Below are 20,543 nucleotides of genomic sequence, written 5' to 3'. Positions count from 1 at the left end.
AGTCAAAGTTTGACTTATATTCCTCACAATCATTACATGAAGCATTTTCAGATAACTTAATTGATTCATATGATGAATTTTCAAGCATATTTAAAACACAGATAGGACTAACCTCGTCAATTTTGGCCATACATACAAAAGAACTTGGTTGCATGATGATTGAGACATCAGAATCAGATTCAGTCTTTGATTCACTCTCGGTAGCTAATCCTTCCCCTCGAGCATCTTGAAAATTCTCAATAGATTCAAACAAAGCAAGATTTGCTTGATTACCAGTACCATTACCCAACAATCTTTGATACCAATCAATTCCATCAGGCGTGATCAATGCTTGTGAACCAGCAGGCTTAGAAGAATCACTCCCAGAAGCTTTTCTTTTGAATCATTGTACTTCTTACCCGAGCTTATATCTTGATTACGGGGTCTAGTATATTATTTCTTTGGCTTTTCACATTCTTTGTCAAAGTGACCAAAGTCCTGACAGTTGTAGCATCTCACCTTTAACTTACCAAATCCAACCCTCTTGTTCAAAGTCGGCAAATCTTTTCCCGTTCTTTGCATAAATCTTTTAACTTTTCTGACAATCATGGCCATATTGCACTTTAATTCCATAAATTCCATATCATCTGGATCAATCTAATCATAATATTCATCAGTAAGCTCACTAGTGGCAATTTTACCACTTACCAAGTTCTCATATGAACTCATAAAGGCACAGAGGGAAGCAAAATTTTGTTATGCTTCCTTCATGTTAAAGTTTGGTGGTTGAGATGAAGCATTACCAACACTCGGAAATAAAGTATTTGATCCACTTCAATTGTTGTTCGATCCAAAATCCATAAAACAAACATTTGGCATTTGTTCATTGAAAGACGATGGCATTTCCTGAGAGGTTTGAGATAGGAAAGCATTGATTAGGGCTGAGGTGCTGCTTAATGGTAAAGATCCTCCATACAATGTTGGATATTGGTTATCTTTTGACGACTTTTGACATCTCATGTTCTATTTTCTGCCTAAAATCCATAGCCGTCAGATCTTCTCTTTTGAAAAAATTATTTTCTTTCAGCATAATTGAAAAAGTCGAATAAGAACTCGGCAGTGCATTCTTGATAGTGTCAATCTGATCTATTGAGTCGGTTCCATCTTCAGCTTATTCATTTCAGCAAGTAAGTGACTGAACCTGGTCAACATCTCTTCAACTGTCTCTCCTTTCAACAAGCAAAAGTTTCTGAAATGAAACTTTAGCGTTACATTCTTACTTTCTTGTGTATTACCCATGCTTATCATTCGAATGTGTTGGAACAACGAATCACATATCTTAATACTTCCCACATGGTGGAAAATATTATCTGGTAAGGCCATGGTCAAAATAGAGTATCCTTTGGTTTCAATTTCTAAATCCTTTTTCTCTTCTTGAGTATAAGCACTATAAGCCTTATGTTTGTAACTTGTACTTGCATCACCAATCATCGAAGGGGTATAAACATCATCAAGACATCTAGAGCAATCAAGATGCACGGATCCCAAATGTGCTCTGAATCTCGGTTCCCACTTAGTAAATTCACTGAATTTCATAAGTTGGGGACATTTGAAATGTGAACCGATTTCTGCGTCCATGTGGAGCATCTACTGTATCATCATATTTTGAGATGCTAACGCATAATAGTTAGCCATATCAAAAATATGTGCTTAAATGATCGACAGTTCAAGGTTTAGGTTATAAATTGTCCATATCATAAACTTATGGGTGAAAAATATAAGTTCTAGTGACGAATGATTAACAGTCACACAAATGGTATAAGGTTATGGTAATGAAAGATGAATTGTCACACGAATGGTATAAGGTTATGGCAACGAATGAGGATGATTCTTGTAAGAATGGTATCACGAATGATTGTAACGAATGATATCAAATGGATAATGAATAGCTATGACGAATGATCAGCTTCTGAGTAACGAGTGATTATTGTTCATATGAACGATCCAATAACGAATGGAGTAATGAATAACTAGTTAATCAAACGAATCAGCAACTAAATGAGCACACTAATAGCATAACGAATAGGATTTGATGAATAGGTATTGTATAGCAAATAAGTCTATCACGAATGATGCCTTGGTAATGAATAAGCTACAGTAAACGAATGATCAGTTACAACAACCTAACACGTGTCAAATACGGTTATGCTTCTATAACGAATGATCAGTTACAGCATAACGAATTAGTCGTTATATGTAACGAATGGATCCTTCAAATCTTCAACAAGATTTCCAGATATTCAATCCTCCATATCCAAAAACAAATCCGAACAACAATTAATCATGTATTACTCGTATGTTTCAACACCAAAATCAACAAATAAATGCTTAAACAACTCATAATCACTATCCGAACAAACCCTGACTAACATGAACCATTAATTCCCATCCAAACTTGTCCGAAATCAGGCAAAACCATTCTCGTAACACTCTGTTCCGTACTTAACCAATCAAAACTTCAATTACAACAAATTGACAAACAGTTAACCAATTAAACTATCACGAAGCTCACATATCTAATTACGAACTGAATTATGATCAAATTGACATCAATTATCCAATACACAGTAATAACTGATCCAAAATCAATCAAAACAATTTCAAACTTTAAACTCAAAAAATTAACCAATGAATTCTCATCAATTCATATTAATTAACATCAAATCACCTTAATAATCGAACATCTAGGCTTTTATATCACTTGTGAAACCTATTACGGACGTATTTATTTCAATTCATACTTGAACGTTTCTAGTTCATCGATATATTATAGGTGATTGATATACTTTAAGTGTAATGTGTGTGTTGAGAGAGTAAATGGACAGAGTAACGGCACTTTATAATATAATTCACACACTTGTTCTAAATTAGATCAGGGTATAGGCTATATATAGAAGACGATACCCATTCTTTATACATCTCATAACGAATGGGATCCATTCGTCTTCATTCCCTAATTCTAACTTAAAGTATAACGAATGACTCATTTGCTATACCTCATTCGTTAGACAACCTTAACGAATGGTACATAATAATAGTGTATAGGCTCATTCGTTATACAATCTATAACGAATGGCCAATAAACATGACGACTGGGCACATTCGTTAAACACACTTAACGAATAGCCATATATAACTTAACGAATGGACATAACAAAGACCAAAATGCCCTTTACATTAATAAAGATAAATTACATAATTAAACAAAGACCGAGACGACAAAACAATGTACTAACAAAACTTGTGAACAGCAACTCGAGGTTGCCACGTATTCGGCTTCGGTGGTTAATGTAGACTCTATTGTCTGCTTCTTACACTACCAGGAAACAAGCCGGTTTCCTAAAAACTGACAACTCGCCGTTGTATACTTGAAGTTGATCTTGCATCCTCCATAATCGGAATCTAAGAAAGCGGTAAGATCAAAACTATCGTCCTTGGGATACCATACCCGATGTTAGGATTACCCCTCAGATAGTGAAAAATACGCTTCACAACCGCCTGATGAGTAACTCAGGGACTCTATTGATACCTGGCACAAATACAAACAACAAACATTATATCTGGGCATGATGCAGTTAAATACATTAATGAACCAATCATTGCTCGGTAAAGGCTTGGATCAACAGTATCCTCCAATTCGTCCAGTGACAAATTATGACCCACGGGAAGAGGAGTGGAAGGAACTTTTCCGGTTATTATCTTGAATCGGATCAAGACATTGTTCTAATACTTTGCCTGGTGGATAAAGATCTCGTCATCAAACTGATGAACCTACAACCCCAAAAAGAAGCTCATCTCTCCCATCGGGCTCATCTCGAACTTTGTCTGCATCGACTTCTCGAAGTCTTTACATGACGTGTAATTTGTGGAGCCAAAGATGATACCATCAACATAAATCTGTACAAGGAGCAAATCATCTTCGACTATCTTATAAAAGAGAGTACAATCCACAATCCCTCGTTTGAAGTTGTTATCGACCAAATGGTAAGCAAGTGTGCTATACCAAGCCCTCAGGGCTTGGAGAAGACCTATAGAGCCTTGTTTAATAGGTAAACACGCTCGGGATAGTCAGAATCTTCAAAATTATAAGGCTGCTTCACATACACCTCTTCATGAAGTTCCCCACTAAGAAACGCACTCTTAACATCCATTTGATAAACTTTGAAATTCTTAAAGGTTGTGTAGGCTAGAAACATACGTATAGCCTTCTGTCTTGCAAACAGGGCATATATTTCTGTGTAATCCACGTCTTCTTGCTAATTGAAACCTTGCACAACCAAATGTGTTTTACTTCGGAAAATAACCCCACGATCATCCTTTTTACATTTAAAAACTCATTTTGTCGGGATAGGCCTTATAACCCGATCCATTTTATCAATGAGATCCCAAACACCCAGTCACACAAACTGCTGCAACTCTTCTTGAATTGCTTCTACCCATGAAGAATCTTGATGTTACATAGGAACACTTGTCGGCTCAACTTGAGATCAAAAGCAAGTGTAGCAGGTGATGCTCATGATTCCCGAAGCATGCATATCAGTGTATGCACACAATACTTTATCTTCACATATATTAGCGACCTGTCGTTGCGTACGAACACCATCATTAAGATCACTAATGATGTTGTCCTGAGAATGATACGATTAAATTCGAAAAGTTGGATTCTCAGAAACAACAACATTGTCTTGTACATTAGTAACATTTCTTCATTTGCTTGGTAATTCATTGTTTGAGAAGAGTCTCCAACATGTAACTCAGGAATATATTGAGGTTCAACCAATGGAGCAGATGAAGAATCTTCAAAATCGGCTGATATTGTACCACATCATCATCATAAATAGAAGACCTTGGTATGGAAAACATTTGTTCTTCCAAATATGCGCAAACCAAGTCTTCGGTTGGTACCCCAACTGATGGAGTAAACGACTTAAATAACTCCTCATAATCGAACATCCAATCAGGTCCCGTACCTGAAGATGGTGTTGTGTACCTTTGACAGTCAACATGAAACCATTCTTCTACACACCCAGAAGAAAAATTAAAGACACGTTTCTTGGGTGACGCATAACCAACAAAGTAACCTTCAATCGCCTTTTCTTCAAATTTACATGCCTCACGTTTAAGCATAGTACATGGACACCCGAATGGTTCAGGAATTGTAAATTAGGCTTACAGTTATTGAGTAGCTCATAACTCGTCTTCTTGAGCTTTTTAACCGTTAGAACACGATTTAGAGTATAGCAAACAGTATTCACAGCTTCATTCCAAAATTGGATGGAAAGCTTTGAATCTGTCAACATTGTTCTTGCTGCTTCAATAAGTGTTCTATTCTTTCTCTCAGCTACACCATTCTGTTGTGGCACATATGGAGCATTGTATTTCCGATGAATTCCTTTTTTAATACAGAAAAGTCTAAGACATTATTCTTGAACTCCGTGCCATTATCACTTCGAATTCATCTCACTTTATGTTTGTAAATTGATTCGATCTTGGTGATAAAATTTTGTACGAGAAGATGTGTCTGATCTTTGGAAGTCATAAATAACACCCACGAATACCTTTAATAGTCGTTGGTAACAACTAGACAATACCAATCTCCATCAATACTCGAACGATTCACTAGACCGAATAAATCCATATGAAGTCGTTCCAAAGGAGTATTAGTGGAATTAATCTGTTTTAATGGGTGCGACTTCTTCTTTTGTTTACCTTTCTTGCAAGCAACATAGTGATCGGTCAGTTTGAAATGTTTTAGTGAAACATCATCCACTAAAACATTGGCCATTAAGTGATTCACCTTACGAACATGAATATGACCCATATGCCTATGCCACAAGATTGAGTCTTTCTTGGTTGCTTTCGAGACAAAACACGTTTCAGTAGAAGAAGAAGATTATACTTTAGAACTCATATTGAGTACATAAATATCATTTGATCGAGGAGATCTCATGACAACCATATCTTCAGGAATAACATAACCCGATTTAAGGATTACACATTCCTTGTCGGTGAATAAAGTGGTAAATTGCTTATCACAAATCTGAGACACACTTAGCAGATTGGATCCACTTTATCACAATTATTAGCCCGCTTAAATGTAATACTACTATTTGATACTTCACCTTCCTTTGTAATCATCCCACCTTGATTACCAGCAAATTTTACATACCCTCCTTGAACGTCTTTAACATTCGAAAGAAGATCAAGGTTGCCAGTGATGTGTTGAGAACATCCACTATCCATTATCCATTTATCGCCAGAAATAGTCTTGGATGAGCTCTGCACAACAAGGTAAATAATTATTTCAAAAAGGTTGCCCAGACCTCAGTCTTGGGCACCTCTTTTGATTCTTTTTCATACTCAATAATTTTTTATTTCACATGTGATTGATGAACTTGAGTATAATTCACTAGTTTCTTTGACTTTTGTCGAAGATAGGCATCTTTAATCACATTTGAATCTTTATTTTGACAAATTGGTTGAACAGGATCAAACGAATTGTTATTTACCTTAACCTCATTTACATGAACCACCTTACGTGGATTCACATCATGAAACATGATACGAGTATCATCAAGTTTGAGGTTGTCTTTTCAAAATTTGTTTAACTAAAGGAACCTTGGGTGATTGTTCTTTGATTAAAGGCTTTTCAGTCTTTTGGACCCTAGATCCACATTGACGTGCACATTACCACGTTCACCACATGAGAAACAAGTTCTCATCTCCTCAAAAGTGTGTGGTGAGTTAACACTAGTATCTGAAACTTTGGGTTGAAAAGAATCAACCAAAACTTTAAAATCATCCAACTGAACTTAAACATTTATTCTTGTAATAATCAAGATTAGAACAATTTGAAAAACTTTGTAAAGTATCTGTTCTAGTTGAGCTGACAAATATAACAGGTTCCACAAATTTCACTTGAGGCTTTACTTTAAGCTTAAAAGCAGTCTTGTTTGTCAAATTGGATTTTTCAAAAGCCTTTTCAAAATCATTTAAGCTTGATGTCTCATTATGAAAGACACCCTCAATCAACTCAGGTTTGATTAAGTGCAAAGGAATGTCTTTTTCATCGAATACTTTATTGACACCTTTTAACTTAAAAACCCTCCCAGTGTTTACTTTAGTCTCAATTGGGTTAATGAATTTCATCAAATCTGCATCAATAATAATTGGTTTTCTGATTTCTTTTTGCTCACTTTAGACATGTTTGACCCGTACACAGCTTCTTCAAATTCTTGTGGTTCACAAAGAATGTGATTAGAACGAGAAACGTTCTGTTCTTTGTGTACCGCTTCGGGTACAAACACATCCTCAATGACCACATTGTCAACGGATTCAGCAAATACTTTATCACTTCGAATATGAGTTTCATGAGTAGATACTTGAGAAACTGTTTTTTCTTGTTTGACTTGCTTTGGTTCCTCCTTTATGATTATAGGTTCAACAATTACGTGAGAATCAACATTCAATTGACTATTGATATCAACTTTTTCCCATTATCCCATAAACGGATTATTGAAATAATCATTCTGAAATGGTGGAGAAACTTCAACAAGTACTAAACCATTTTTAGATCCTTTTTTGTTTACCAGATACGTCGATTATCTCATTTAATGAAAATGAATAATTTCTAAACTTTTCAAGTTTACTTTTCAACTCAAGCACCTCATTTTCTAGTTCAGTAATCTTGGTTCTCGATTTCAAGATTTCTTGAAACTGTTGATCAATAATTACCAATTTTACTGAAATTTTAGCTTTCAAATCATGATTACTAATCGACAACGCCTCAATTTTTACTTAAGATCTTTGTTCAATATCAGAGGCTTGTTTATATTTATCACGAACTATAGCTAAGTCTTTCACCAATATCTCATTGTGATGACGAATCAAATCAAGTTTAGACTTATTTTCATTACATTGAGAGCATTGTGAACTCATAGTTTCATTCACAACTTTAGGATGTACATTAACATATTCAACAACGGTAGAAATTTGGACTAAACTCTTCGATTTTAGCCATACAAGCGAAATAATTTTGTGGCGCTGGGCTAGAAATATCATAATCATAATCAGATTCAGCCTCTGACTCATCACTTTCTTCAGTCAATCCATCCCCACTTGCATCCTCAAACTGTTGAACTGTCTCAAACATGGCCAGGTTTGCTTGATTTCCATTAAGTGAGTTGCATAACAGCCTTTGATTCCAGTCAATACCATTAGCAGCAACTAAATCTTGTGACCCACCAGTTTTCACTAGTTCACCCGTAGAAGTTTTCTCTTTTGATTCATAATACTTCTTACTTGCACTTCTGTCTTGAGTTAAGGGTCTCGAATATTCTTTCTTAGGCTTTTCACATTCTTTATTAAAGTGACCATAGTCCTAACATTTATAACATCGAACATTTAATTTATCGAAACCAACCGTTTTGTTCAAAGTAGGCAAACTCTTCCTCGTTTTGCTACATAAACTTTTTCACTTTTCTCACGATCATGGCCATATTCCACTTTAAATTCATTAACTCCAAATCATTATGATCAATCTAGTCATTTGCTTCATAAACTTCTTCACTTTTCTCACGATCATAGCCGTATTCCACTTTAAATTCATTAACTCCAAATCATTAGGATTAATCTAGTCATAGTTTTCATCAGTCAACTCACTTGTAGCAATGTTTCCACCCACCAATTGTTCATAAGACATCGTGAAAGTACTCGAGAAAGCAAAATGTTGTTTTGCTTCTTTCATGTTTACTTGTGGTGGTTGAGAAGCAGAAGAATTACTTAAACCAGCAAATGGATTACTTGACCCATTTTATGAATTAGTTAAACCATAAGCCATAATACATACATTAGACATGGAATCTCCACCTTGTGGAATCTCTTGGCTATTTTGTGAATACAAAGCAGTGATAGGAACTGAACTGCTACTCACGGGAAGAGAACCACCATACAAGGTAGGGTCTTGATTATCCTTTGAATAGTTTTGACATCTCAAGTCAAAATCCCTTTCTTCAATCTTTTGCATGAATTCCATAGCAATAAGATCATCATTCTTGAAGAAGTTATTCTCTTTCAATACCAACAGGAAAGTAGAATATGAACTTGGTAACGCATTCTTGACATTATCAATTTGATCAAATTGACTAGGTTCCATTGTTAAATTTAACATTTCAACAATTAAGTGACAAAACCTACTCCTCAACAGTTTCCCCTTTCAACAAGAAAAAGTTTCTAAACTTAAACTTGAGCATGAATTTTTTACTCTCCAGAGTATTTCTCATACTTCTCATTCTCTAGTGCTGAAACAATGCAACACAGATTTTGATACTTGCCACTTGATGAAATATATTCTCGGGTAATGCCATCATTAAAGTTGAATAAGCCCCTTATCTCGATTTCTAAATCTTTATTCTCTTCAACTAAGTAAGTTTTGAAATGTTTCTCAGTATAGCTCGTAGTGGGATCACCAAGAATTGGAGGAGTATACACATTATCTAGACTACGAGTACAATTAGGATGTACGGATCCCATGTGTGCTCGAAACCTCGGTTCCCACTTTGAAAAATCACTCAACTTCATTAGTCTAGAACATTTGGAATGAGACCCGATTTCAGCATCTAAGTGTAACATATGTTGCATGATCATGTTTTGAGAAGCTAAAGCATAGAAATTAGCCATCTTTGAAAATTTAGGGTTTAAACTGTCAAGGTTTGAAATTATAGGTGAAAACTGTCAAAAGATGAAAGTATTTGATAACAAATGGGGAAATACTTTAATAACGAATGAGAGTGTGTTTGTTTAATGAATGAGTCTTGTCTTCGTAATGAATGAGTCTTATTTTGGTGTCAAATGTGTAACGAATGATGATATGTCGAATGATACTATTTAAACGAATGAACAAAGACGAATGATCAAACGAATGAACAATAGCGTATGAAGTGTATCACGAATGAGGTTTAGAATGAACGAATGTGGCACTGTTTTGACAAATGGGTAGTTAGAACATAATGACAGTTGGCATAAACGATTACAACTGTTTCACGAATGAGCTGTTATGTGTAATGAATGAGCATTCATCATATAATGAATGTACATTCAAACCTTCAAATCTTCATCAGATTTCCAAATTCAAACCAATACGAAATTAAATCCAGACCACACATAAACATGTAAAACTCTTTCGAACGTAAAACTCATCCGAAACACAACCAATATCCAGAAATAACCACTCAAACTACTCGTCCACTCATTCTAAACACCATCAAACTAGTCCAAACCTCAAAATCAATTCCAAACACAGTCAATTTTGACCTGAACCAATACACTTAAACCTTCAGTTCTCTTTAAGTAACCCAAACTAATACAATTAAACTATCATGAATGATCAGGATACGATTATGAACGATTCGAACAACAAATTGAGATCAGTTTCATGTTTCCAAAGAATAATTGAACAATTTACAGCCCGTACTGTTCCGGATTCAAGTTCAATACACTTAACACTCAATTACTATTTCAATTGATGTATAAATTATTCCGAGTCGTTAATCAATCCGACACAAGCTCTGATACCACTTGTGAAACAGGTATCTGATTGTTACGACATCAATACAATTGTCGATTTAGTCGTTGATATGATATACGATTAGTACTTAGTGAATTACGTTAATCGGTATGTTGAGAGATCAATTTGGCAGCATAAAAGTGCTTGAACAAACGATAATGATAACTGAAAATTACTTGAATTCTTTACAATTATATATAGACGATGAGCTCATTCGTTATACAAGCCATAACGAATTAGCTTCATTCGTCATCATACATTAACTTCTAATACTTTAGACTAACGAGTAACACTTTTATAGTCCTCGTTCGTTAACAAGTCTAATGAATAAGCCAAAATAAACACGAATGGACACATCACACAATAACAAATGTACTTAGTACATTTACCAAAACACCCCATATACTTTATAATAAAGACCATTTACATTATACAAAGACCGGGACGAACAAAACGTGTACTAACACATAACATTTGACATTTGAAGCAAACCTTATATAACAATCGGGTTCATGTATTGCGGCAACTACATACCATTGACCATATATATAGACACACACACACATACATGTATACCATAACAGTTAACCACTTGCAAATACATATCAAACCAAAGACGCTACAGTTGAAAATTTCTGATATTCAAAGACATAAATAGCTTACTAGTTGATCATATCAGTTGTTTTTTCCAAGCATCACTTATTTATCTTCATCATCGTTTATTGTTTATCTGTTGCAACAATTGCATACAGTTTGACCATATTGATATACCCACATGGATGACCAATTGCAAAGAAAATCAAAATAAAGCACAACAGCTAACCAGTTGATCATACCATTTGTTACTTTCTGATCAACACTTGTTTATCCGCACTTTCAGAAACAATAGTTCTTTCTAGCAGTATTTTTAACACTTGATTTGTGAAGCATAACTAATTTTGAATATAAGTTTTCTAGACCTTTAGCCATGGCTAAAAGCTAACAGATATGGCTACTTATTCTAGCTCGTGGGACCTAAAGTAGTAACTGTTATGTTGAATGTTAAGGTTTTATGTGTGGCTAATTGTGTACAACCATAGTTTTTGTTTGATGATATGTTGTTAAAAAGTAATACATATGGTTACTTATATTAGTTTGCTTGATTAAGAATTCAAAGCACACACACGTATAATTTTATGTTTATTGCAACAATACAAGTTTATATTTCAAGATATGTTGTAATTTGTTGCTAATTTGGAGTTTTATGTTTAAACATATCTGAAAACTCCCTTCTAATCGTAAATTAACTAACTGTTTGTCCGTCATTGTTAATTTTTCTCGAGTTCATATTTGCTTCATTATCATCATCTCCGATTCAATTTAACATCTGAGCGTGTGACGTTTTCCACTCGACTAGTTGAGGTAAGATCGAATCCGTTGCTATAAGTACATATGTCATCTGATCTCTGTGTGTGTGTATACGGTAACAATGCTTGGATGATAACATCAAAGGGGCCAGATGAAAATACGTATTAAACCGATCATAAACAAAGGGGGGGCGGACTCAAAACTTCAGACTAAAATGGGTAAATTTACACTATAAAAAAGCCCGGACAAAAACATATAAATTTACACCGCTACGAGAGAAAAAAAAAAGCTTCCGACTATTTAACATTCCTAAATTCATAGTGGCGAACCTAGTATAAATATCTAGAACGATACTGTCTTGTTAGGGTTCTGACTGCTTAACATCTCTAAAATCAAACACCAAGTAGCCTTACGTTAATAACAGCAAATATGCTACTTCGATTAGAATAATCTATATATATATATATATATATATATATATATATATATATATATATATATAATACACCAAACAAGTGCAAATTAAGACACTCATTTTTAAGTAATTTACAACACTTAAAGCATGATGTGCATGTGTCAGTAACGGTAAACATGTCTTTTAAAAACAATTCATTCAACTTACAAGTTTGGTCCCTTATATTTATTCATATTATGTTTTTAATTTAACTTGTAAACTAACTTCCCAACCATGATTTTTAAACGACTATAGCCTTTTCATACGTTAATATTTTTATAAACAAATTGCACCATAAAAACGAGCATTTTATTCTCTTTAATTTGGGTATGATATTGTTGTTTTTTTTTCATTTTAAATAGATTAATATGTTACGTAGGGGTGTTCAGTGGCGGTTTTGATGGTTTTTAAGTTAAACTTGTGAGTCCAATCGTTAATACTAATTTTTTTGTCGTCCAAAACCAAACTCAACCATTGAAAGTTGAAACCTAATCGTTACTAACGGTCTGGTTCCAGTTTGGTTTCACAGTTTAAACTTTAATAATAAATTTAGTTTAAAAAAATTAATAATTTAAATATACCATCAATTTTAACTAAAAACCAACATAATATGATACTTGAGATGATCATAATAAAAATGATAATTTTAGCCACATAAATGGTAAATATTAATGGAAAATCTAGGACGTGAAATAATAACAATAAAGATTACAAAAGAAATCATATTTCAATTAGGTTAATTTACAGTCTTTTCTGGTTTCATATAGCCGGTTGCCGATATAAACCGCGAACCAACCGTTCACTACATTTTGAAAATTTTGAAACCGACCAACAAACCGAAAGTAAAAAAGAAAAAGAAAAAAGAAGTCAAACCAATGACTGATTTAAACGATTTCAAGGTTTTAACCGAACCATAAACACTTATATTTATACGTGGTTAACTTGTTCAAACACCCGCTGCATCGTGCGGACACCCTTCTAGTTAATATTAATACGAGTTACTAAATAAGGAATCATGAAATTTCAAATCAAAAAGCAAATGATGTAACAAATTCCATCCACTTTGTTGTGTCTACCTGCAACTAACTTCATCATACTATACTTTTTTCTTTCAAACTCACGTACCCAAAAAATCATACTATTTGAATTACATGGCTCACTTGCTGTCGGTAAAATCGGCATCAATGACGTCACCCTCGGGTCCTTTGTCCCCCATGTCTGATGACTAAGACGGCTCAGCCCCTGGTACACCGGGCTTGTTGTAAAGTGACTGGCCGAGCTGCATGACCTCTTGGTTAAGAGCCGCCATCGCGTCTTTTATGGCTTGTGTTGACCCGTCACTGATGGCCTCCTTGAGCTCACCAAGCTTGGCCTCCACCTTCTCTTTGACTGGTGCGGGCACCTTGTCTCCCAATTCCTTCAGCTGCTTCTCGGTTTGGTATACGACTGAATCCGCTTGGTTCTTCGTGTCAATTGCGTCTCGTTTTTCTTTGTCCTCTTTGGCAAACTTTTCGGCTTCGTTAACCATTCTTTCTACCTGTTTAATCATTAATAAAACAGAATATTAAAAACAAAAAAAGAAAAATCTAATGAAAAGGTAAAAATTAGTGTGGATTGGTTTGGTTGATTATTCTATTACCCAAGAAAATAATTAAATAAACATAGATGTTTTTAAGTATGGTTAGGGTAAACATCCGAATGCACGTTTACATGTATGTAAGTTTCAACTAGTCAGGTCAATTATCACTTAATACCATACATGCATAGCTTTTTAAAACTAGTCTCATAGGCCATATCCAAATGAATGTTCCACTTGTTTCAAGCTCCCGTCAAGTTTGGATTCATTTGTCATCTATATTCTAGGGGGCTTGTTACTGATATAAATATAACACATTTTCGTTTATATGAATATTATTATACATCAAATTATGACTACAATAATTAAATGGTATATTTTGGTGTAGGTAAAGTTACAACTAAAAACGTGTATTTATATGTAATTATATACATATATAGATAAATAAAATAATAAACTCGACTAGCTTGAGCTTGAATTTTATAGCAAGGCAAGCTCAAGCTCGAAATTTTATCAGCAAGCTAAGCTCAAGGTTGAAGTTTTATTAGTGAGCCGAGCTTGAGCTTTAAACATATAGCTTTAAACGAGTTGAGCTCGAGCTTAAAAAGTTATACAATAAGCTGAGCTAAACCCAATGTGATACATTCTTGAAGGGCCGTATATTCTTCGTGCTGATCAACGATGATTACAATATTGGGTGAGCTTTACACGTATAGTTTTAAAAAAGCCGAGCTCTTCATAAACAAGTCAACCTCAAGCTTTAAACGAGTTGAGCTCAAGCTTGAACATTTAACAAGCCAAGCTCAACCTTGAGCCTTGCACAACGAGCAAGCTCGAGCTCTCCTAACATAAAATAGCCAAGCTTGCGCTCTCTTAAATACATGACCCGAGTTTAGACAAGCTCAGGGTCAGGTCAGGTCAGCTCATTTATACCCATAGTTTGAGTTTGAATGTTACAAACAGCATATCCCATATCAAACTTCAAATGTTTGGATATTGACAAGAAGAAGATAACCTTAAAAAAACAACTTTGAGAAAGTCATAAAACATACCTCATCACTAGGTAATGTGCTAGCACCAGTAATAGTGATATCCTGCTTCTTTCCTAACTTATGAGCCCGGATCCCGGTGGGTTGCGTAAGGTGAGCCCAATGGGCCTGATGCCCCGGGCTCGTAAACCTTGGTAGCGGGTCCCAAACTCATTATCACCGCCAACCACAACCCCACCACTACCTGTATCCCAAAACGCCACTAGATCCTAGCCCTCACAAAAATTCTAGCCCTGAGCACCATTTGATGAGGGACAGGGCTAGTGATTACTATAGGCACCCAACAGGTTCACCAAACTCGAGCCGAAGTGCGTATTTGGGTTATTACCATAAAGGTTCGCCTTATGATGAGTATAATAGGTATGATCGGGAAAGTCCTCCAGGGAGTCGTTAATCCTGTTTGGATTGAGGGATGTTGAAGAATATGAAGTGTGGTTTTGTAGGGGTGATGGAACAAGAATGAAGTATTGAGGTGGAGTTTTGATTTTATGAAATGAAATGTTTGTGGATTGGGTTTCTGTATGGAGTTTTGATCAATCGAGTTGAGTTATCCAAGTCTTATACGATTCAAGGTTACCTGAATGAATGAAGTTATAATTATATCTTCTTCTTTATGTTTTATGATATAGTCACCGTTCTGGAAAAATTACTTTGAAGTTTTATTTCTAAAATTCTTTAATTATCGTGTTCTGAATATCAAATATTTCTTTGCTAGGAAAAATAATACTAAAACAACCAACAAAGATGATCCCAAATGTCCAATTTTTCCTTTTCTTTCCTTTCCTATATAAGCGTTATAACTATAGATCTTGTGAGCCAGTCGTGCCTAGTCTAGGTGCATAAGTTTTTAAGTTAGTGGTCATTTAAATAAAAAGTCACATTTTCTCATGTATGCATAAAGGGGAAAGGGGTACTCCACTAAACTACCCACTCTTCCACTAATCTCATGATACCACATCATCATCATTTGCCCATACAGTACCCCCCCCCCCCCCCAAACTCCCGCTCATTCCTCTCCAGTCTCCACACACGCAGTTTGCCCTTACTTAAGGTAGGCTATGTTCGACTAAGGCGTACGGTACCGATTTCACTTTGCCAAGAACACCCCTCTTGCCTTGCCGTAAGGTACAACTACAAATAGTGTTCTCTTGCCTTGCCGTAAGTTACAACTACAAATATTTGTTGTGTGCGCGCATAGATTTGTATGATGTATTCCATTTTGACTATCTTCATGGTCATTTTCTTAATTTTCTCTTTAAACTACCTTGGTGTAACTGTTTTTAACGGCCAGCTCTCAATCTCATACACCTAAGTCCTCTCATTTATTTACAATATCACAATGTCGTGCTCGGGTAGGTAACAACAAATGCACTATTTCGATATAAATAACTAAGGATTCAGACGCGACTTCAACAAAACAAATGATGAAACAAAAATCCACGTTCTAACCATCCACTTTGTTGTGTTTACCTACAACTAAATTCATCATACTATACTTTTTCCAAACTCATGTACCCAAAAAACCATACTGTTTGAATTACATGACTCACTTGCTGTCGGTAAAATCGGCATCAATGACATCACCCTCGGGTCCCTTGTCCCCCTTGTCTGATGACTCGGACGGCTCAGCCCCTGGTGCACCGGGCTGGTTGTAAAGTGACTGGCCGAGCTGCATGACCTCTTGATTAAGAGCTGCCATCGCGTCTTTTATGGCTTGTGTTGACCCGCCACTGATTGCCTCCTTGAGCTCACCAAGCTTGGCTTCAACCTTCTCTTTGACCGGTGCGGGAACCTTGTCTCCTAATTCCTTCAGCTGCTTCTTGGTTTGGTATACGACTGAATCTGCTTGGTTCTTTGTGTCGATGGCGTCACGTTTTTCTTTGTCTTCTTTTGCAAACTTTTCAGCTTCGTTAACCATTCTTTGTACCTGTTTAATCAGTAATAAAACAGAATATCAGAAACATAAAAATCTAATAAATAACTAAAAACCAGTGGTTACGGTAAACGGGTATTCATGTCTCAGCTAATCTGTATAATCATGTCTACATACGATTAAAACTTTTTAAAACTAGCTCCATAGACAATTTCTGAATACTTGTCACGCATGTTTCAGGTTAGCCCGTCAGGTTTGGGTTCGTTTGACATCTCTAGTCTAAGTGGGCTTGTTACTTGTGTAAATGTAACATTTTATATTTTATTTTATATGATATTACACATCAAATTATAACTAAAGTAACTACATAATATATATCTTAATATATCTAAAGTTACAAGTATAAATGTATATTTACAAAAAAAATACATACATATATATATATATATATATATAAATTATACATTTAACAAATAATAAACAAGATTAGCTCGAGCTTGAAATTTTATAGCTAGTCGAGCTTGAGCTTTAAACGAGCTGGCCTTGAGCTTGAAAATTTATAGAACAAGCCGAGCTAAACCTCCAGCTTTAATAATATAGTTTTAAATGAGTCAAGCTCAGGATCTTCTAGCATAAACGAGTCATGCTCAAGCATTAAATAAGCTGAGCTCAAGCTTGAAGATTATTAACGAGCCAAACTCAACCTTGAGCTTTAGACATAAATGAGCCGACCTCGAGCTCTGTTAAAATAAATAATAAGCCAAGCTCCAGTTTGGACAAGCTCAGCCTCAGGTTGGCTAGTTTACACCCACTTTGGATGTTACAAACAATCCCCATATCAAACTTCCAATGTTCTGAGCTTGACATGGAAGAAAATCAAAATTAAAAAAGTATCGTTATAAAACATACCTCATCACTAGGTAATGTGCTAGCACCAGTAATGGTAATATCCTGCTTCTTTCCTGTACCCTTGTCAATGGCGGTTACAGACAAGATACCGTTGGCATCAATGTCAAATTTAACCTCAATTTGTGGGACCCCACGTGGGGCAGGCGGGATTCCATCAAGACGGAAGCTGCCAAGAGACTTGTTGTCTCTAACAAACTCTCTCTCACCTTGAAGGACATTGATCTCAACACTTGTCTGACCGTCAGCAGCTGTAGAGAAAACCTCGGATTTTGATGTTGGCAGAGTTGTGTTTCTTGGGATGATCTTGGTCATCACACCGCCAAGTGTTTCTAGACCGATGGATAATGGTGTCACATCAAGAAGAACGATGTCACTCACATCTCCCGCCAAAACACCAGCCTACACACCAATAACAATGACATATCAGTTCTGAGACAAACGGGAACCGAATAACTGAAATAACCAAATCGAAACAGAAGAGCCTATTGAGAAATTAAGATTGGTTGTGATTTTTTTACAGCTATTTTTAATGGTGCATATATTACCTGAACTGCAGCACCTAGAGCAACCACTTCATCTGGATTAACAGTAACATTTGGTTCCTTCCCGGTAAGACTTTTAACAACTTCCTGAACAGCTGGGATACGGGTCGACCCACCAACAAGAATCACCTCATCTATATCTTTGAATGACAACTTAGCATCCCTCAAAGAATTCTCAACTGGTCTTTTAAGCCTGAAATAATAAGCAAAACACCATCTTCTCTCTTTAAAATCCATAAAAATCAACTGACATAAATGGTGTTATTGTTATTAAACAAAGTAGCTATCTAACAAGTCAGAACATAGTTCCTCGAACTTTGCCCTTGTAAGGGTAGTGTCAATGTGTTTAGGGCCATCTGCAGTGGCTGTAATGAAGGGCAAACTGGGAGGAAAAAAGATACTACAAGTCAGTAAAAACAATGGTATGAATTTTGAAACAGATTCATGTATCGCTTGGGTCAAAGTTGAAAGTTCCATTTTTGCCTTTTCTGCGGTTTCGGTCAACCGTTGTAGAGCTTGTTTGTCTTTTAGTAGGTCAATGCCCTCGTCTTTCTTGAAGCTTGCAGCAAGCCAATCAACAATCCTCTGCATATACTCATTGATCATTAGTTGAACAATAAATACATCAAACTATGACAATGTTGATCCCTAAATAATACCTACCTTGTCAAAATCATCACCACCAAGATGTGTATCCAGCTTGACATTCCCATTCTCATCCCTGACGACGGTATAGGAAACCTGCTTGGACATCTTCCTCCCGATAAACCTCTTCACCGAGAAGAAGGTATTCTCCGGGTTCACCACCGCCTGCCTCTTGGCAATCTGACCTACCAGCCTATCCCCGGTCTTCGTGTAGGCCACCACGGACGCTGTCCTTCGGAGAGAGTGGTGAGTGAAGAGGGTTTTGGAGGGGATAATAAAAAGGACGACGGAGATTAGACCACCCGTAATGGGTGCGTTATGGCTAGCTTTGAGGGCGTTATGCGTTATTACACATGGTCTTAGGAGGGTTAGGTAGGGACACGTTCACGCTTCTCTAGAATCTTCCTTTCTTTCTTTCTTTTTTCCATGTAAACGTAAACGTAAACGTGCGGTCAGGATGAAACCGTTTCTTACCAAAATAGCGAAAAATTCAATCCGACGTAAATCATTTCTGACCTGACAAATTAATATGGCAGGCCTATCAAAAGTCGCCATGTATTTCATTTTCACAGCAAATCCGACACATTCGTGAAGGAGCCGACGTAAAATAAAAAAACAGTCAGATTCAATGGTTTAATTCATGATTAGTTTTCCATCGAATTTCTGAATTTGAGCTTTATGGTTGTTTTCTTCTTGAAAAACTAAACGATTTACAATATGAATTTGTTTGATTATGTGAAGAAATAAGAAAGATAGGCATTAACATATATTATTTAATTAAAAATTTACTACGAACAGCAAAAAAGTTATAGTTTTTTTTCTTCGTAACATTGGTATAATTATTGTTGAACTAGATTTTATTTTCTCGTAAGGTATACGAGTATATCTATATTGTATAGGTACTGTGATAAACCAAACGATTTCAATCGAACAAGTCCGGTACCGTTATCAATTTTATCGGACCGTTACCCGCATTTGTTTTTAATGACTTTTGCGGTTTTGTTTAATTTTTTTAGACATTCCAACATAGATTTTGTTGAAACAAAGTTGTTCTTAAAACAATATTTTATTTTATTTTTTTGAGAAAACTATGATTTGCCTCCTTGTGTAATATCGGTGGGGACACCATTAACCTCTGAAAACTAAAATTTGGGTATTATACCCATGTGTTTTTCATAATGGCGAACTGAGCCATTATCGTTAGTTGACCAAGCGTTGACCGTTAGATGGCAAGGGCATTATGGTAATCTCTTAATAATAATATAATAATAGCTGTAATAATAACAATAATAAATAATAATAACAATTTCTGGCAACCACCTTTTTATCGTTTCCCGTTTTTCCGTCAACCAAATTTTTTTCGGCAACCACCAATATCAAGACAAGCACAATATATTAATACAAAAGGTTAAACGAAAACAAGTTTTTGTCTTTTAGATTCAATGAAAGGTCACCGCGACGGAGAGATGGTGTGGCGACAGAGAGGTGATGTGGATACGGCGGCGGTGACGGGATGCGACAGAGACAAGCCGTTATTCTGCATCC

At 35.7% G+C, this 20,543-nt stretch overlaps 1 protein-coding gene and 1 pseudogene across 3 annotated transcripts; both read right to left on the bottom strand.

The window, feature by feature from the left end:
* Positions 1-13,453: 13,453 nt before the first annotated feature.
* On the bottom strand, positions 13,454-18,760 carry LOC143633288 (stromal 70 kDa heat shock-related protein, chloroplastic-like). Of its 2 annotated transcripts, XM_077101618.1 has the most exons (4): positions 18,357-18,760; positions 17,812-18,210; positions 16,576-16,956; positions 13,454-13,542 (listed from the first exon to the last, which is right to left on the bottom strand). In XM_077101618.1, exons 1-3 carry the CDS (start codon positions 18,588-18,590, stop codon positions 16,576-16,578), a joined length of 1,014 nt encoding a protein of 337 aa, XP_076957733.1. In that variant the 5' UTR covers positions 18,591-18,760; the 3' UTR covers positions 13,454-13,542. The 2 variants fall into 2 exon arrangements, with proteins under 2 accessions (XP_076957733.1, XP_076957732.1); XM_077101617.1 differs by lacking the exon at positions 13,454-13,542 and having other exon boundaries at positions 16,451-16,956.
* On the bottom strand, positions 13,630-15,081 carry LOC143633287 (stromal 70 kDa heat shock-related protein, chloroplastic pseudogene; annotated as a pseudogene). Its single transcript, XR_013153651.1, has 2 exons — positions 15,033-15,081; positions 13,630-13,941 (listed from the first exon to the last, which is right to left on the bottom strand). The product of XR_013153651.1 is annotated as a stromal 70 kDa heat shock-related protein, chloroplastic pseudogene (transcript).
* Positions 18,761-20,543: the final 1,783 nt, after the last annotated feature.

Source organism: Bidens hawaiensis, unplaced genomic scaffold (genome assembly GCF_021521415.1).
Source record: "Bidens hawaiensis isolate Kalapana, Puna unplaced genomic scaffold, B.hawaiensis_p1.1 tig00006655_1, whole genome shotgun sequence".
NCBI classification, from domain to species: domain Eukaryota; kingdom Viridiplantae; phylum Streptophyta; class Magnoliopsida; order Asterales; family Asteraceae; genus Bidens; species Bidens hawaiensis.
Note: the sequence above shows the minus strand (reverse complement) of the source record. Positions and strands in the feature narration are given on the sequence as shown.

Coding starts and splice junctions, on each gene's coding strand:
- LOC143633288 (XM_077101618.1), bottom strand. CDS start 18,590: ATGGATTTTAAAGAGAGAAGATGGTGTTTTGCTTATTATTTCAGGCTT. Junction 18,211..18,356: donor CTCTAGGTGCTGCAGTTCAG/GTAATATATGCA, acceptor ATTGGTGTGTAG/GCTGGTGTTTTGGCGGGAGA. Junction 16,957..17,811: donor GCACATTACCTAGTGATGAG/GTATGTTTTATA, acceptor CTGATTAAACAG/GTACAAAGAATGGTTAACGA.